Source organism: Balaenoptera ricei, chromosome 5 (assembly GCF_028023285.1).
Source record: "Balaenoptera ricei isolate mBalRic1 chromosome 5, mBalRic1.hap2, whole genome shotgun sequence".
In the NCBI taxonomy this organism is placed as follows: Eukaryota; Metazoa; Chordata; class Mammalia; order Artiodactyla; family Balaenopteridae; genus Balaenoptera; species Balaenoptera ricei.
Window position 1 is genome coordinate 36,073,057 of NC_082643.1, and position 19,720 is coordinate 36,092,776.

A 19,720-nucleotide genomic window follows, 5' to 3' on the forward strand; every position below is an offset into this window, starting at 1 on the left:
GATGCTATGGTGAGGGGCTCAGTTACCTCCTTTAGGACCAGGGCTGTCCTTCCAGGAGTGATGCCTGCTGAGGGCTCATAGCTGAGTCTCCCCAGGAATTGTCTCTGCCAAAGAGAACTGCCTTGTCCACGATTATACCCCTATCCAGGGGATAGCCTGCATCTAATAACCAGGGGTAGGGATGCGGGGGTACAAAGGCCTGGCCCCCTTCCCTTAATTTGGAACAACTTTAAAGAGCCATCTCAGCTTCAGTGCTCCATATACGATTGGCCAAGGCCTATGATGTAACAACAGCATTGCAGCTCTGTCCAGTCTTACTACCCTCACTCACTTGAGTGCAGAACCCTACAATAAGTTTCCTGCATCCAGAGACTCTTCCCCCAGAATCCGATCTAAAGCAGAGAAGTTTTTGTTTTCCCCTCTTGAACTTTTGAAATCTTCTCTCTGAAATTTTTTTTTTAATTTTCAAGTCTTACGTGAGATGTTCAGTTTATTAATTCCCTCACTAGTTTCGAGCCTGTGGTAAGGTGAACTCTGAAATATGGCATTTTTTAAACCAGTATTTTTTTAATAAGGTATTTAGGAATGCAAGGAAATAACTGAGTTCTCTGGGAAATGTTTTAAGTGATATTAACAGGATTTTGCCTTATTATAAAAGTTCTCTTTTCATTGGCTTAACCAAGTTCAGTTTGATATTTTAGTCTTTTATTAAAATTGTCTCTATATAATTAAAGTACACTGATTTTGAGATACTTGGTAATTCACTTTTTTTGTTTTGCTATTTCGACATTTCCCCTTGGTTTGTTTTACTGCAGTGATATCCATAAGAAGTAACGAATGTGTGACTACATGCTCAATGGGTGGGACAAGGGAGAGAGTGAGGGTGGAACATAAATGTATAATGATCATTTTAACACCTTCATAACTACAAATCAGACTTTTGATGTAGCTCGTATCCTTTCCATTCAGTAAACATTTATTGAGAACCCTGGGCTAATCTCTAATGATACAGAGATGGCTATGACTGTCTCTGTCCTCAAGGACCTGACTTTACTGAAAGGGAATGTATTCATTTATTTGCTTAGATTTGTATTCTGTTGCCCTGGGAATACAAAGATGTAGAGATAGTCTATTAAATTTTGTGTCAGACATTAGAAACATTACTATGTATAAAATTTGTCATGGTAAAGAAAAAGTGGTTTGTATAAGGAGTAGAAGTGTAATGTAAATGTGGATCTATGGGAAGCAGAACATTTCTAGAGCTTCCAGGAAATAGAAATTTGGCATAGGAAGACCCTAGGATTTATGCAATCTATAAGTATTCCAACAGTTTTGGTTTTAGAGGATCCAAAAGAAAGAGGGGCAGATACTTACTGTTCTAGGTATTTACTGAAGAGTCCAGTCAGTCTCCCAAACTGAGTCAGTGGTACTTTCCCCCAGAGCAGTGCCTACCTTATCTTTTTTTTTTAATATTCTCTAGAATCTAGTAGAGTGCCTTGCACATAACAAGTTTCACTAAATGTTGGTTAAATTTGTCTATACCAGTGTTTTTCAAAGTGTGGTCTGTAGATCCAAGAATCTTTCAGGCAGCCTGTAAAGTCAAAACTATTTTCAATAATACTAAGACATTATTTGCATTTTTTGATTTTTGTGTCATTTGTACTGTTTACAAGGTAAGGATATTGCCCCCTGGTACCTACAATAAGATCAAGAAATATAAGTTGAATGCAGTTTTAAAGGCCAGATGTGTTTTTTATTATATTAGTATCATGTTTATCACATAAGGATTAGGTAGGTTATAATTATTTTTAAAAAGGGCTATAATGGTGGCTTTTAAGTGCTATAAACATGAATATAGTCTTTTGAATGTTTGCCTTTTATGATTTGGTGTTATTTATGACTATTTCTTTCCTCCTTTTTTTAGGAGTCTACTATGGCTCAAGAATCTCCAAAAAATTCAGCAGCAGAAATTCCAGTGACTAGTAATGGAGAAGTTGATGACTCTCATGAACATGGCTTTAATAGGGTAAGAACACTTTGCTGTCTCTTAATACAAAGAATCATGACAAGCCCTTAAAGTTGAGACAAAAGTAATAGAGTTTAATATAGGAATATGTTCTTAGATAGGCTGAAATGCCAGGAATCCAATGTTATTATGGAGGGATGACTAGGTGGGACATGTTAGTGATTTGTCAAGAATAAGCTCCAGGCCACTAAAGCATTTAGGCTTTGATGTTACTATCTGCAATTTTATTACATGACCAGAGCAAGAGTATATCTGATGATTTTGGCATATAACTTTATAGAAAATGACTTCATTTTACTTGTGATAAGAAAAAATATTAACTAGATTATCCTTTAAAAAATTGGTACTATCTTATCTCTTTTCTTAGTACATAATTCCTAAGTAGGCTTCTCTTGACTTTGCCGTTCACTTTCTAAAATGGCATATTTGACTCAGTGGTAAATGAAACTTGGGGTGTGTTTAATTTTGACCTGCTGCGCATTTGAAATTGACATTTAATGCATTTTAATGGAAGCATCATGGGTTTAGAGATAATGTGGGTTCAAATTTCAGCTGTGCCATTCCTAGCAGTGTAACCTTGGGCAGATATTTACTTAATCTCTTCTAGTAGTTGTTTTCTAATCTCTCTAAATGAGATCTTATTTTCATGGAGATATTAATATTACATGAGATTAAAATAAGTAATATGCCTAATATAGTCCTAGAAATGATAATGATGGTTATCATTTCTGGAGATACTTGAATTAAACATCCCTTTTTATGACATTTGATACATGTGTACAACTTTAAATAACTTTAAAAATATAGTTTCGTATTCTTGAAAAAGTATTGGTTGAAAGATACTTGAATTATTTTACAGCTTAAATAGGCCTCTTTTTACTTCATATGTTTTAAGAATAAAATTCTTTATTTTAGTTTAACAGAAGGTGATATTTTAGATCAAGATTTCTCATTCTCAGCATTATCTACATTTTGAGCCAGGTAAATTCCTTAGTGGAGGGTTGGCCTGTGCATGTAAGGTGGTTAGCTGGATCCCTGGCCTCCTCCTAGTAGATGCCAGTAGCACCCTCCAGTTGTGACAAGCAAAAATGTCTCCAGATGTTGCCAAATGTCAAGGGTAGGGAAAAACTTGCCTCTGGTTGAAAACTACTGTTTTAGATAGATCATTTTAATGGATTTTTAGAAAATTCCACTGAATTTCACTTATTTTTGGCTCAGCAGTCCTTTGGAAGAAACAAATGTGTTTTCAAGCTTGGGATATGTTTATTTTAATTGCAAGTGTTTTAACTCGGTTTCTAAGCATCCATGGTCCAATATAGGGTGGCTGACAGAAGAAAGACTTAAATTCTGAGCACTCAAAGGAAATTTTCACTTTCTGGTATTTGAAAACACTAAGACACACTTGTATATTAAGGAGACTCAAGTTACCATCATTAGACAGTCTACCAATTACTTTATAAACTTCTATTAATTCAAATAATTCGTTATACCAGGATTTTAGTTAATGATTGCTTCATCTTATTTTTGGTAACAGCTCCTTTTTGTGAATTTATTCTGCAAACATTTATTGAGTGTCTGTTGTATACCAGGCATTGGGGATATCATCACAACAAAAATGACAGAAATACCTGCCACCAGGGAGTTGATACTCTAATAGACAGTCTAATGAAACCTTTGAGAAAAATGCAACACATACAAAATGCTGCATTATTTTGGGGATTCACCTGCCATCTTCCATCTTAAGCCTTAAGCCTGTTTTTGTTTTTTTTTTTTTTTTTTTTTTTGAGCTATAGCTTATACATAGTAAAAAGCACAAATGTTAAGTGTAAAGCTCAACAGAACCACCACCCACATCAAGAAGTAGAACATTTCGAGGTCCTGCCTTACCTGGCTCCCTCTTGCCCTCTTCTAAGCAATATACCTCCCTCCCTTCCAGGGTACTTACTACTATAATTCTGTTGTCATTGATTGCTTTTGACTCTTCCTGAACTGCATATAAATGGAATCATACAGTGTGTACTCTTTTCTGACTGGCTTTCACTCAACATTATGTCTATAATATTGTTGCTTTGGTAGTATTTAATTCTTTTTCATTGTAATATAGTTTTCCATTGTGTCAATACACCACGATTTGTATATCCATTCTTCAGTTGATGGATACCTAGGTTGTTTCCAGCCTGTGCCTATTATGAATAAAGCTGCTGTGACCATTCTTATACAGGTCTTTTGGTGTACATAATCACCTATTTCTGTTGAGTATATACCCTGAGAGAAATTGCCAAGTCATGGTGATGTTTGGGTTTGGTAGATATTGTCAGCTAGTTTGCTGAGTGATCAAACCAGCTGACAATCCTGACAGCAGTGAATAAGTATTGTAGTTATTCCACATCATTACCAATTTTTGGTATTGTCATACTTTTAAATTTTAGCCATCTGATGGAATCATAATGATTATCTTATTGTGGTTTTAACCTGCATCTCCCTGATGACTAATGATGTTGAGCATATTTTCAGATTATTATTGACCATTTGAGTATTATCTTTTATGAAGTATCTTTTCAAGTCCTTTGCCCATTTTTCTATTAAGTATATGCCTTTTTCTAATTCATTTGTAGGAGTTCTTTTTATGTTCTGGGTATAAGTCATTTGTATGGATGTGTGTATTGCAGATGTTTACCTCCAGTCTGTAACTTGCTTTTGTACTCTATTAATGGTATCTTTAGATGAGCAAAAGTTAATTTTAATGAAGTCCAATTTATTAGTGTTTCTTTACCTTTAATGATTTTTGTGACCCTTCTAAGAAATCTTTGCCTATCCCAGTATCATGAAGATACTCTATCTTCTTCTAAAAGTTTTACTGTTTTACTTCTTACTCATAGGTCTGTGATTCATCTTGAATTTTGTGTATGGCATGATGTAGGGGTCAAGGTTCATTTTCTTTTCTCATATGCATGTGATTTTCATCATTTGTTGAAAAGACTATCCTTTCTCCACATAGGGGCCGTTGCTGTTAATCAGGTGATCGTACATGTGTGGCTCTGCTACTGGGCTGTTTTATTTCTTGGTCTTTTTGTCTATCCTTGCAAAAATACCACACTATCTTACCTACTTACTTATTAGAATAATTAAGTCTGGAACAAATACTAGCTTCAACCGTGATACCTGGTAGTTAATTCCACCAGCTTCATTCTTCTGCAGGGTTGCTTTGTACCTTAAACCTATTCATGAGTCTTTAGTTAAGAACCTTTATTGCCTTTGAGTAGTAGTGAAAAGTTTTTTTTAATCCTTTCAAATTTTAACTTTAGAATAGAGTCTTATTAGAGTGAAGTGAATTAAATCATTATATGTCTGTATAAGTTCTTTGCTTATGCAGTCAAAGCCAGTTAACTTGCTGCTTTGTAAGTTTACTTCTTATTTAATGTTTAATTCTCTTTTTGGAGATTCCCCTGTAATGTTATTTCATTTTCTGTTGGGGGGTAAAGAAGGAAAAAAAGAAATGTTGTCCTGGAGCTCTCTTCTTATTGGATGTGAACTTTACCAGTAGGCAAGACTCCTTAGAAGCAGTAATCCACTTCAAGCAGTACACCCCACTTTACCTCCCTAAAGCAATTCCACATCATAAAACTTGTTTCTCTTTGTAGCTGCTCTTATGAACAATATATATCATGAGAGTTTCTTACATATTTAATATTCTTTAAAATAAAACTTGGCTATGTGATCCCTTTTAGTTACTATGAGTGAAAACAGTATTTCAAAAGCATCTTTTGACTGTTTTAAATAAATTACTCTCAAGATCTGTTAGGCATATATTTACCTACATTTTGGCATACTCCTTTATTTTCCTGAGCAATAAAAGGGAAATTGTATTTAACGTCATATTCATATTTCTCTTTTAATATAGATAAAAGTTCATAAGGAAAGTGTGAATAATGTACTGCTTAGCATTATATAGGCTAGTAAAGAGATTTCATGAGAAACTAGCTCATAACTAAGGGTATTTTACTAATATACATATTTTATACATCTTTGATGTTTAAAATCATACAATACACAACATTGTAAATCAACTATACTTCAATAAAAAAATATTGAAAAAATGAAATAAAATAAAATCATATAATGGCTTTTATTTAATGCATACTGCATAATGCACTTTAAAAAGTATAAAGTCTTGTATGAAATTAAGATGATGGCTTATTAAGTTGTCATAACTTGGCTGGCCAGTTGGCGTCACTGTGGCCCAGGCAGTGAAATTGTAAATGGTTCTGTTCTCCTTTCTGTGTCTCACTGCCGATGTTTCATTTTTCATTTGATTTCCCTTCTTAGTCTCCTACGACGCGAGGCTCTGGTGGACTTTAACTCAACATTCACATTGAAATAGAGAATGTAATGGGAGAATTTGTCCTAGAAATTCCCTGGCAGCAGCTTAACATGTGTTAATGTTTCGAGGTTTGTTACTTTTTTTATTAAGATGAGGGGCAGCAGCTATATGTAGAGAGGATAGGATAATAATTTTAGTATTATCTCAGTTCTTTACAGCAAAAATATTTTTGCTTCTAAATAAAAAGTAATTGTTATTTTTTAAAGAGTAGTAAAGTTTAATCTCTAAAGAATACAAATTACTCTTTTACTTATAAACTACATATTATTTATAATTTATTCTGTTATAGTGCTGGTCAAAATATTAGGTTAGAAATGTGCTATTTGTACCATGAGTTAAAGAAGTGAATATTAGCTCCTTGTCAATTAAGTTGAAACTTCTTGTGAATTAAGTTATATTTGGCAGATTTAGAGAAATTACCTTAGTAAATATAGCTAAAATAAAACTTTTCCTGTGGTAGGCCCAAAACTAAAATTCATAATTTAGGTTTTTCCACCTATAGACCTTTTCTCTAGAAAAACCTATATATACACAAAGCTACCAAATCTTGTGTTCAATTTGAAGGAGTTTAGGATCCCTTGAACCTTGCAGGTGGATCCTTAGGTTCCCTGTGTTTTAAATACTCCTGATCTACAAGTTTTGAGTTAAATCACAGGATTTTAATCCAGTAGGAATACCTTGAAGATCCCTGTGTCTCACTACTTCATTTTACAACTGAGGAAAGGGGGCCCTGAGGTTGTGATGGAATTACCCATATTAACTTGCTGTACCAAAAGCTTATGTGATTGACTGTAAGTACAGTGTGGGCAAGAATGCTCATTCATTACCTGATCTCCAGGCCCTGGCAGCAGTGCTGGCACATAATAGATCATCAGGCTTTCATTAAATGTTTAGTGAATGAATGAACAAATGTTAGAACCGGGACTAGAAACACGGTTTCTAGGCTTCTGTGGAACAACTGGAAGAGATATTATACTCTTAGACTTGACACATCTTTTGTCCTTAATTTTCCACATGCATCATGGTCATCATTGTTGTAGTTGTTGTTGTTGGAAGTTTTGTTGTTTTGGAAGTCTTTATTGTTATTTTTCTTTTACTCTTTAATTCTTTTGTTAAACTAAGTAGTTTCTCCATTCCCCTGTACTTATTAGTCTGGGTAACATACTTTAGCAGTCTAAAGAAGACTTGGGAAAGAATATAAGAATAGAAATTATAAGAACCCTTTTTGGAACATATTTCCTCTCCGCACCTTAATGTCGTAACTGTCCATTTATTTATCTGCTTTTCCCAGGAGCTTGGAATCACTCTGTTTAGGGCAGAGATGGTGTGTGCGCACTGCACAGCTTATGGTTCACAGTAGTTGTTCAGTGAAAGAGTGAGTTTCAGTATGACTTAAATTTAACATAATTTCGACTTCAGCCATTCTCTCCTAGAGTTTGAGTAGCATCTGGTGACAGTTTTTCCCCATACTATATGGTGATACAGTATAATGTTTCTGCATTATCTGAAAAATTTAGTAGCTCTGTCATTGGCAGCATTGATTTGATGAGGGCTTTTTCCTAAGGCCAGTTTTTACCAGATGTATATCTTAAGACCCTTTTTAAGGTATGGCAAATGTTTTTCAGGGGTTGTTTAATCCATGCAAATCTAAATTCATTTTAATATTTACTTTTTTAAACTATAGAATATATTCTTAGTGCTATTACCACAAATTAAGTTTTAAAATATATGTGTTTATTATATATACACCTATTAAATTAACTCTGGATTCATATTCCTGTTGAAAATTGTGAATAAGTATAATTTTTAATGAAAAGCTGAAGCCATATGTATCTTAATTATAATTTTTAGATTGCACCTTTATAAACAAATGCTATCATGGATAAGTGTTTTACTATTTAGGAGAAATTGTTTTGAATGTAGTTATATACAAACATTTCCATAGTGATAGTCTTTGAATGAATTCAGCAGTTCCTTGATGCAAATTGTTACATCTTAACTTCAGTAGTACTTAGAATCTAGACTTTAGTCTAAGATGCAGGGGTTGGGGTGGAACCAAGAGAATAGACAGTAAACTGCCAGAAGATAGTGATGCTCTAAGTTCTTGTTAAATGTTTGTTGAGTGAATGAGAGGGAAGTGGGGAGAGAGAGAGAGAGAAATGAGATTGAGATTGTGTGTGTGTGTGTGTGTGTGTGTGTGTGTGTGTGTGTGTTGATAAAATGAAGAAAGTAGGTAAGTCAGGAGATTTGCTGTCTTGATCAACTGGAGTAACAGATATGGGAGAAGATTGTGATCATAAAATAAGTTATTAGATTTAAGATTCCAGAAGTGTTGCTTCCTGAGCAATGACAAGATCCAAAGAGTGGCCATGGGAGTTCCAGTTGCTTAAGTAGAATTGGGCATGAAAGATGAAAGGCATTAGAGATGAAGAAGTTAATGAAATCTGAGACTAAAGTGTAGGTTGGGATGTACTGTATTAGTTGAATATATCTTTTATCTGCCGTCACACTCTTTTGGCCCCTTGTCCAACTACAGATCACCAAATCTGAATGAAACTACCAACCTTAGGCTTCCTACAAGCATACTGAGGGGGAAAAAATCATACATCTTTACAGATGGTTATTACTACAACCCATCATTCTGCATCAACATAGGCAGGTAGGCTCATGCAATAGATTTTATTTCATTTTAAGTATTTCACAGTTTGTATTAAAAAAAATAAAGCAACAGACTACATACCGTGCCATTAGTAGAGTACGTTTTTGATGAGCTGTAAAACTCAGCTTGGACACCTTACATTATCACTTTGGAAGTAATTGCAAACTGAACATAGAGTCATTCCCTGAAAGTGTGCCCAATGGCATGCAAAATGTTGGGAACACCCAGGATAATGGTAAAAGTTGGGGATAGAGCAGAAGACCTGGATATGCCAAAGCCCTCATTATTAAAGGGACTGACCGGAAAGAAGGTGGGTGATGGAGGGCGGTAGGTGGGGTGGCCCGCAAGGGCAGTGAGAGGTGGGAGTCAGCACTGCACACTACAGCAGAGCTCTTCAGAGTGTAGACAGAGGGTTACCTACATCAGAGTCACCTCACTTACTTGTTTGAAATTCTGACTCCTGGGCTCCACACTTCAACTTAACCAGAATTATAACAGGCAGCTAAGAAGAACCTGCATTTTTAGTAGTTTTCTCAGGTGATTCTTACCCAAACCAAAGTTTGGGAACTGGTAGTTAGGAAGTGGACAGCTGAGAAAATGCTGACCCTCCCTCTACCCGCTTGATAAACAATGTTGGAGAATAGTCCACTTTGACTCAGGATAATTGTAGAGTGTCAGAGAGGCCACCGTGAGGAGGTTAAGGATGTTGCAGTATGTTTACAGCAGAATTAGGAATGTGGAGGTCTGTTGAATAACAGCTTTGCTTCTGGCAGATACTCCTTATAAGCAGCTAACTGTTAAGACAACAAAAGGGAGTTTTAAATTACCAAAGTTTATAGAATATTTAACATAAAATTTTCAATTTGTTTCTTTTAAAATTATATTATGTAAATGCTATGGAAGATTTTATCCATTTTGAAGAATGAGATAAGGTGTTTAAATTGAGAAAATTAAATGAAGTATTAGTATTATATCTGCTAAATACTAGGAGTACCAAAAAGGAACAAAATAGATGGTCTTAGGGAGCTTACCATCTTCAGAAGAGAGAATATAGACAAATAATGTTACTGCTGTGTGAGAAGTGATATGCTAAGCCCAGTATAGCATGGGCTGATAACGGGTACGAACACGTATGGGAAGATTACCTGAGGGAGTGCTCTCCAAGCTGAATCTAAAGGATGAGCCAACCCGATGAAGAAGAGTAAAGAATGGTCCCATCAGAGGCAACTAGAAAGACCTGAAAAAGGTGCGAGACCATAGAATTGAAAATTCACTATTGTTGGAGTGGGGAACGTGGGGGCAGATGTGTGAGAAATGAGGTTGGAGAGTAAGTAAGGACGAGGTCCTGTAAAACCTCAAAACCATGTGGAGGAGTTTGGACTTTACCTAAAAAGCAATGGAGGACCACTAAATGAGTAAAAACTGAAGTGCCTCATCACATTCACATTTTAGAAAGTTGTCTCCGCCTACTGTACAAAGAATGAATTTCAGGGCTGACAAGACTAGAGACAAGGGAGACAGATTCTTCAGGTCACCACAGCAAGAAGGGAAGTGAGACTTCGGACTTTGCTCCTGTAGGGAAACTAGAGCCAGGAAAGAACACCAAGCCATTTTTAAAGATGCAGAAAGGAGGAAAACTGGGGAAATATAGTGTAAGGAAACTAGGGAGAAGAGAGTTTGTGTAGTTTGTGGAATACTTGGAGAATCCTTACAGATTGTTGGTGGTTACAATGCATGCTTTGCGAATTCCTCCTTTTTAAAAGATTTCTCCTCCTCTCTCTGAGTAAAAGGGGAGATTTCATTAATAAATCTCTAGTTCTTTTTTTAACATCTTTATTGGAGTATAGTTCTTTTACAGTGGTGTGTTAGTTTCTGCTGTATAACAAAGTGAATCAGCTATACGTATACATATATCCCCATATCTCCTCCCTCTTGTGTCTCCCTCCCACCCTCCCTATCCCACCCCTCTAGGTGGTCACAAAGCACCGAGCTTAAAATCTCTAGTTCTGCTTATATACTGTAGTGTTGTGCATCTTATTAAGCATGTGTATATTTTTAAATTTATTTATTTATTTTATTCTTGGCTGCGTTGGGTCCTCATTGCTGTGTGCGGGCTTTCTTTTAGTTGCAGCGAGTGGGGGCTACTCTTCATTGCGGTGGGCGGGCTTCTCATTGCGGTGGCTCCTCTTGTTGTGGAGCACAGGCTCTAGGCATGCAGGCTTCAGTAGCTGTGGCACGCGGGCTCAGTAGTTGTAGCACGCAGGCTCTAGAGCGCAAGCTCAGTAGTTGTGGCGCACGGGCTTAGTTGCTCCGCAGCATGTGGGATCTTCCCGGACCAGGACTCAAACCTGTGTCCCCCGCATTGGCAGACGGGATTCTTAACCACTGCGCCACCAGGGAATCCCCAAAGCATGTGTATTTTAAAGCAAATTTGCTGAACATTTGGTGTTCTTTAATTGTTGATTTTGCACTAACTTCAGTTCAAAAGTAGATTACTATGCTAAATTATAAAGTTACATTTTTAACCTCATTCTTATTCTTACCTCTGTTAAAATATGCAAATGGAAGCAAGTTATTTTGGTTGAAAATGAGCACCCCTTCACAGCTTTATGGAAGCTGTAACTACAAGTATTATCTTGTATCCTCTGAAAAGAACTTAAACTATGCATGAAACTTTTTTGCCAGAAGCATTGTATTTTATTTTAATTGTTTGAAGATCTATTTTTAAAAACTGTTAAATACTCCAGTATTATCCTAGTAGCTTGAATAGAAAATTAACTTCAGGTTTATTCCATTTTATTGTGCAATTGTTAAGCATGACTTTGCAAAGTCTTAAATGTTGAGTTGAATGTGAGCGACATAAAAATGCAAATTAGGGATTTTACGTTGTTGGTTATAAATGGGCTCATTGTCTCTCAAATATATTCTGGAAACTATAGGAGTAAATGCAGTAACATATATTTTAAAAGTTACTAAGCTAGGCACAGCCTTACAACTGAGACACTAAAAGTTTAAGGATTATGTAAAGATACATTTTTAAGTTTTTGTGAACTATGAGGCTAAATTATATTACTTAGAGAATGTGTATTTTACAGAAAGCAGTCAACAAGCTTATAAAATACTGAGTGTTTTCTTACAAGTCATGCATTCCACTCTCATAGCGCATATCATTTTGTGTTGCAGCAACTTAACTGCCAGACCACTATCAAAATGATAATTCTGTTCACAATCTGAATGGATCTATTTGTACCACTTTTGGTTAGGCTCCTTCTATTAGTAAGAGTTTAAGCAAAGGAAGGCCTTAGTGCTTTTCAGATTTTACAGCTGTTTTACATAAAGGACACGAGGTTTTTTTCTAGAACTTTTGTTTGTTGAGTAAAGGACCCTTGGGAGACCATTGGGAGGGGTTTGAGTGAAATGCAGTATCCTCAGACAGCTAGAAGTTGTTTCTTCCAGAGGCCATGCATGACAAGATGGAAGCATCCCTTAACTTCTTAAAAACTTAGGGAATAAGAGGTATCCATCAAATTCCCTATTTAACCTGTTACTCGCTCCTGTCTTCCCAACTACTACTACTATATCTCTTTTCTGGGAATTCACACAATATTTTGTGACAGGACAGATGATTCAAATGAGTAATGTTCTTTCAGTTAAGTTCTAAGAATACAGCAAACACAACTCTCCTGGACCTCTCTGCCATTTGTATGTTGTTTATGGTTTTTCACCCTCATATTTTGAGAGATGTCTTTGATACTTTTTTCCTTAAGGAGAGCTAAAAAGCTGTCAAGACTTGGAAGCAAAGCAATATCCAGGGAAACCACTCTATAAATAATTGACCTTAATAACCAAACTCACAGAGTTTAAGAAATATCTTGGTGCTTTGACATTATTTATTTTGTAAGTGATGTATTTGTCTTTTAGAGAGAAAAAATTATCTGGTTTTATGTAAATATGAATAAAAGTGTCAGTAATATTTAAAACTGGAAACCATTGATTTAATACATTAGTATATTAAAAAATAAACTGGAAAGGTAAAGATCATTTATTCAGCAAAATGAACAGACTCAGAGATTTGGTTTAAAAATAAGAAGTAAATAAAACTGAGTGTAAAGAGTGTTTTCTTTTTAATTCTAAGTGCTCTCCAAAACAATACACAGATGAAAAGGATGTTGTCCTGTGACAAGAGGTTTTACGTGACATTAGGAAATAAGTGAAATAGAATGAAAGTTGTTATCTGTTTTGTACCAGTAGGAAATTACAAGTTGAGAATATATTTGCATTAGTGTGTTTAAGCTAGTGAGCAGATCTGCAATGATTTTTAAAAAGGTATTTTTTAAATAATTTTTTTAAGAAAACGTACTAGCTAAAATAAATTCTGAGTCTCTAACAAATTGCTTGTGTCTGTTTACATTTACTATACATTACAGTTAATAGTGTGTCTTGAAGCTTAGTCCTATTTCTGTGTTCCTGTTTTCTCATCTGTAAAATACTAGTGATAGTATACTAACTGAGATAATATTAGGCAGTTCTTGCTTTGTATAGTTCCAAAATGCATTAATTTTGGTTACCATGGTTTAATTAAATAATATATGTCCCCAACAACACAGCTCAGATTTCTGTCACCACAGTATATTAACTGTAGTTGTATGAAGTACAAACTTCACTGCTAGCACTTAAGTTCAAAAATCACCATGTGAATAATGATGCATATCATGATTATTGAGTAATCACGTCACTTTCAAAGTCTCTTGGTGACTGGTCACTGTATCTGTTATTCATTTCATACACAGACAGCAAATCATGTGGTTGTGTTATCACCTTGTCTCCTGGTCATAAACCCATGTGGCATTTTACAGAAGTGGATAATCAAAAGGGAATGGGTGAACAAAGATAGAACTGCAGCAAAGAAATGAAAAGTGATAACAGAAATTCAAATCAAACCTAAACGGGGGATGGGGGCGGATTCCCTGGTGGCGCAGTGGTTAAGAATCCACCTGCCAATGCAGGGGACACGGGTTCGAGCCCTGGTCTGGGAAGATCCCACATGCCGCGGAACAGCTAAGCCCGTGCACCACAACTACTGAGCCTGTGCTCTAGAGCCAGCAAGCCACAACTACTGAAGCCCGTGCGCCTGGAGCCCATGCTCTGCAACAAGAGAAACCACCACAATGAGAAGCCCGTGCACCGCAATGAAAAGTAGCCCCTGCTCACTGCAACTAGAGGAAGCCCGCATGCAGCAACAAAGACCCAACTCAGCCCCCGCCCCCCCCCAAAAAAAACCTAAATGGGGGACTTCCCCTGGGGGCACAGTGGTTAAGAATCCACTTGCCAAAGCAGGGTACACGGGTTCAAGCCTTGGTCCAGGAAGATCCCACATGCCGAGGAGCAACTAAACCCATGTGCTACAACTACTGAGCCTGTGCTCTAGAGCCCAGAAGCCACAACTACTGAGCCCACATGCTGCAACTACTGAAGCCCGCACGCCTAGAGCCCATGCTCTGTAACAAGAGAAGTGACCGCAATGAGAAGCTCGCGCTCGGCAACGAAGAGTAGGCCCTGCTTGCTGCATCTAGAGAAAGCCCGTGCACAGCAGCGAAGACCCAACGCAGCCAAAAATAAATAAATTATTAAAAAAAAAAAAAAGACCCCAACAAAACCTAAATGGGACTTCCCTGGCTGGTGGTCCAGTGGTTAAGACTTCGAAATTCCACTGCAGGGGGCGTGGGTTTAATCCCTGGTAGGGGAACTAAGATCCATGTGCCCCGCGGTGTGATCAAAAGAAAAATAAACCTAAACGGAGTTGTGGAAGAAATAACCGACCCACAGGCATGTTGACACTGCCACTGTTTGAGAGACTCTAGATGTGAGCCAGAAGAACTTAGTGAAGGCTAACTTAACAACATAAGCAAGGAAAGAGTTTTTTAAAGTTTTGACGAGAGTTTTTGAAGGTCATGGAATAATCAGTTTTGCCCATTAACCACTTTGCACGGTTTCTCCTCGCTTGGTCATTTTTATGATTTTGATCTTGCACTGTCATGGAGAGTGAAGACTGCGTGTACATAAAGTGCTTAGAACAATCCCTGGCACATAGTAAGTGCTCGAGAAATGTTTGCTATTGTAATTATTAGTGGTAGCACTAATTAGTTGTAAAGATGATTGTAGTAGGGGAGAGGGATGGCCAGCTTAACTGAGTGCCTAAAAATATGTATCTGGGTATCTTGCCCATATTATCTCGTCTGATTGTCGTAGTACTCTGGGGTAATTTTGACCCTCTTTTTACAGCTGAGCTAACAGGAGCTAGAAAGTTTTTAAGTACTTACCCAGGATCACATAGCCACTAAATATTGATAGGAAAGTAGTATTCAAATGAGGTCATCTGAATTATCTTTCCAGGTCTTTCATGTTTCTAGTAATAGTTGATACTTGATGAGACTATCACAAACTTTAAAAAGTGATTTTAGAGTCTTTGCCGTTGGTAAACATTTTTAAAGTTTGCCATACAAAATTCAAAAGGTGATTTCACGGGGAGCTCTAATTAGGGTGAAGAAAGCAAGAATCAATCTTTCAGCTTACTTGTATTTGCTATTATGTTATTGTGCTTTTATTTTATGTTTATTCGTTTTTGTTTGTCCTCATAATGATTAGCAGTGAGATCCTTAAAATTTTTTTAAAAATTATGTCATAGCTTTGCTTATAACAAATCATTGGAGTGGGTACTTTTTTTTTTTTTTTAACAGGCCAATTCAAAGAAATGTCCCTGGTAAAACTAATGTTAATTAGTTTTCTCTTTTGGAATAGACATATCTCCATTGGATTATCCAACAAAAAGTTTACCTTTGATCTTTTTGGTCTTGCTAATGAAAAACTCTAGATGTTAAGTGTACGTTGGTTTTACCACTTTTTTTTTAATGTTTTAATCAAATATTGGATATAAAAGAGTATTGATACAATATGTATAAGATATAAAGAATAATTATACACATAAAAGGCATACAGATTGGAAAGGAAGAGGTAAAACTATCTCCATTTGCAGACATCATAACCTTGTATATAGAAAATCCTGAGGAATCCACACACAAAAAAACCTTTTAAAAATAATAAGTTCAGCATAGTTGAAGGATAGAAGAGCAAAATGCAAAGCTCAATTTTTTTTCTATACTCTAGGAATAAATAATCCAAAAATAAATTTAAGAAAACAATTGCATTTACAGTAGCATCAAAAATAAGAAAATACTCAGGAATATGTGCAAAACTTGTACCCTAAAAACTATAGAACATTGAGGAAAGAAGTTAAAAAAGATCTAAATAAATGGAAGGACATCTCACGTTCATGGATCAGAAGACTTAATTTGTTAAGATGGGAGTCTCCCTAAATTGATCAGATTCAACATAGTCTCTATCAAAATCCCAGCTGGCTTTTTTTTGTAGAAATTGACAAACTGACCATATGTAAATGGCTCACTCCCTCATTTTGTTCAGAATTCTGCCCACATCTTACCTCTTCAGAGAGACCTTCCCTGAATATCCCATCTAAAGTAGCACCCTTTGCCTGTCACTCTGTATCCCTCTTATCCTGCCTTAAAAAAAATAAACAAACACACTTACAACTTATTACAGTTTACCCTTGAACAATGGGTTGGGTGCCCACCCTCCCCACAGTCAAATTTTTGTGTAACTTTTCCTTTGGCCCTCCTTAATCCACGATTTGGCATCTGAGGAGTCAACCACCTTGGATCTTGTAGTACTGTAGTACAAGCATATTTATTGAAAAAAATTGGCATAAAAGGGGATGCAGTTCAAACCTGTGTTTTTCAAGGATCAACTGTACTTACTACAGCACTTCTTATTACCTGAGATACGTTTATTTACTGTCCGTCTCCTCCTTTCCCTATACCTCACATGAGTCTGATGGGCAGAGACCATCTGTTTCCTACAGTGCTTATCTGTAGTGTCTAGAGGAGTGGCTGTCATAACTTGGTGCTCATTAAATGTTGATTCAATAAATCCTTTATGTTACAGAGCTCAAGCAGTACTTTCTCTTTTCCTATTCGATTTTCATGGACTTAGTCCCTATTGTGAATTCCTCTGATACTTATTGTCTTTACTTTGGCACCAGGTTCAACTTTTATATTAATGTTTGTGTATCTTGTCTCTCCCGTGAGGCAAGTACCGTACCTTAGGTTATCTTTTTCTTTGCCCAGCAAGTCTAACATAGTAAGAATAAGCAGATACTCATTAAATTAAATTTTAAAATAAGCCTATCCTGTATCAACTTCTTAATCTATATGGTGTTATCATAAGTCCTTTAGTTTATTCAACAAATACATTTATTTATTCATCCAACAAATATTTATTGAATATAATAAATAAATTATATTTAGTTGTCACTAGCTACTTAATGATAACTGCTGTGAGAAAAATAAAACAGGGTAAGCAGAATAGGGAGTTCCAGTGTGAAGGCTGCAGGAGTTTCATATGATAACTGTACATTATATGTGGTGGAATAGAGTATTAAGAAAGCATTTCAAAGACCTTTATCTTTTAGTGCATCGCTAACTTGTCATTGTTGTGAAAAACCAGTAGGATCCATTCATAGACTCTGATTATGAAAATTGAGTAATTCCTCATATCCAAGCCAGAGGACAGAAAGGACTTCTGTGTTTCGTGGCTTTTTCTCTTTTCTTTTACTATAAGACTGAATGTCAAATATTATATTTATTACCATTAAAAGCTAAATTGCAGTTAGGTTGGCTAATATAATATAATTTATATTATAGGTTGGTTTAATATAAATCTAAATAACAAGAAATTTTCTTTACCTCAACCTTTATCTCACCCTGACTGAAGTGAGAGAAGCCCTGTTTACCTAGCTAACCTGGAAATCAAAGGGAAGTTTAATTTTGCAAATGAATGATTTGTTTATACTGAACATTAGCCAGGCTCATCATGATTATATTAGACATCAGTGAGGTTTTTAATATTACACTTGACTTTTTAATTTTAATTCTACTCTTTAAAATGATTTTCCTGACGTATCAGTAGATTAGAAATTTGAAATTGAATTTTAATATCTGCCTGATGCTTAGTTCTAAAATGATGAAAGTATTTTGTATTTGATATACACTGTATCTCTTAATAGCAGATCTTGCTGAGTTTGCTGCTGATTATACATCATTACAGAACACTGTGACAGCATAGGGGATACTACATAGTAGAGAGAAAAAATAGTTTAAGGTGGATTAAAAGGACATAGTTATGCTGAAATGTTATGTGATGTGAGATTTTTTACAAGATTTTCTCTTTTATTTAAATGTTGCTAAGGATTTGAAGCGTTCATTACCAGCTGGACTTGGTCTCTCAGAGACCCAAATCACATCTCATGGCTTTGAAAGTACCAAAGAGGGGGTTATTGAAGCAGGAGCATTTCAAGGTAAGGAACCCATTATTTTTAAAGATGGCTGGGTTGGAGCCTTTATTAATAAAGTATGAGGGTTGAGCCCTTTAATTCCATGATAAAACACTGATTATAAACATAATCCTTTTTCTCTTCAATTTAAATAATTTAAGAATTGTTTTAGTAGTCATCTCTATATAAATAGATCAATGTGCATAATTGCACTGATTATTACTTAAGAATTGGTTTTAAAATACTGAAATAAAAACTCAAAAAATATGTCAAGAATGCATATTTAAATTATTTTAGGGGTAACCACAAAATTTATAGGTCAATATTGATTTGTATAAATACGTATTTTCCTGTTTCATAGCAATTAGGAAAATGAAACTTTTATTTTTCTTACTATACATGCTGTGTAGGAGGTCTCCAAGACCACCCTCAGATTCAGTAATTTCCTAAGAGGACTAACAGGACTCAGTCTATAGTCATACTCCAGGCTATGATTATTACAGCAAAAGTATACCGAGCACAGTTAGCAAAGGCAAAGGATGCCTGAGGCAAAGTCTAGGGAAACTGGGCATAAGCTTGCAAGGATCTTTTCCCGGTTCCATCACACAGGACATGCTTAATTCCCCCAGCAGAGCTGTGACAACAAACGTGAAATGTTGCTAATGAGGGAAGGCAATTAGAGCCTCAATGCCCAGAGTTTTTACTGGAGATTGCTTGCTCACATAGGCACCCTCTGTGAGCACGTGCCCAGATTCCAGACTCCCAGAAGGAAAGCGTAAACCACATTGTTTGTATAAACAGTTTAGGCATAGTGAGCAAGTCTTACCATTTTGGGAATGGAGGGAATCACACCGAAATTAAAGTTCTCAGATGCCAGCCAAGGGCCAATCTTCTGTAAGCTGGTCTTTTTAAGGATAAGTAGTTAGACCTACTATGTTAGCTCTTTTCTGCACACATCCCATGTATATATGTCTATTTTTGATATAAAGAAAAATGCTTCCGGGCTTCCCTGGTGGCGCAGTGGTTGAGAATCCGCCTGCCAATGCAGGGGACACGGGTTCGAGCCCTGGTCTGGGAAGATCCCACGTGCCGCAGAGCAACTAGGCCCGTGAGTCACAACTACTGAGCCTGCGCGTCTGGAGCCTGTGCTCCGCAACAAGAGACGCCGTGATAGTGACAGGCCTGCGCACCGCGATGAAGAGTGGCCCCCGCTCGCCGCAACTAGAGAAAGTCCTCACACAGAAAAGA

At 36.3% G+C, this 19,720-nt stretch overlaps 1 protein-coding gene across 7 annotated transcripts in view; it reads left to right on the forward strand.

Moving 5' to 3' along the window:
- Positions 1 to 19,720, forward strand: part of ARFIP1 (ADP ribosylation factor interacting protein 1) — a 129,564-nt gene that overhangs the window by 40,326 nt on the left and 69,518 nt on the right. For 6 of the 7 annotated variants that reach the window (XR_009503258.1, XM_059922621.1, XM_059922625.1 and 3 more), the window contains 2 exons: positions 1,925 to 2,026; positions 18,388 to 18,496. Coding sequence is in view for 5 of the 7 variants with exons in the window: in XM_059922621.1 (XP_059778604.1) it covers positions 1,925 to 2,026; positions 18,388 to 18,496 (211 nt within the window). In the remaining 2 variants the exon portion in view is untranslated. Of the gene's footprint in view, positions 1 to 1,924; positions 2,027 to 18,387; positions 18,497 to 19,720 lie in introns of those variants that run through there. The other variant, XM_059922626.1, reaches the window with a different exon arrangement.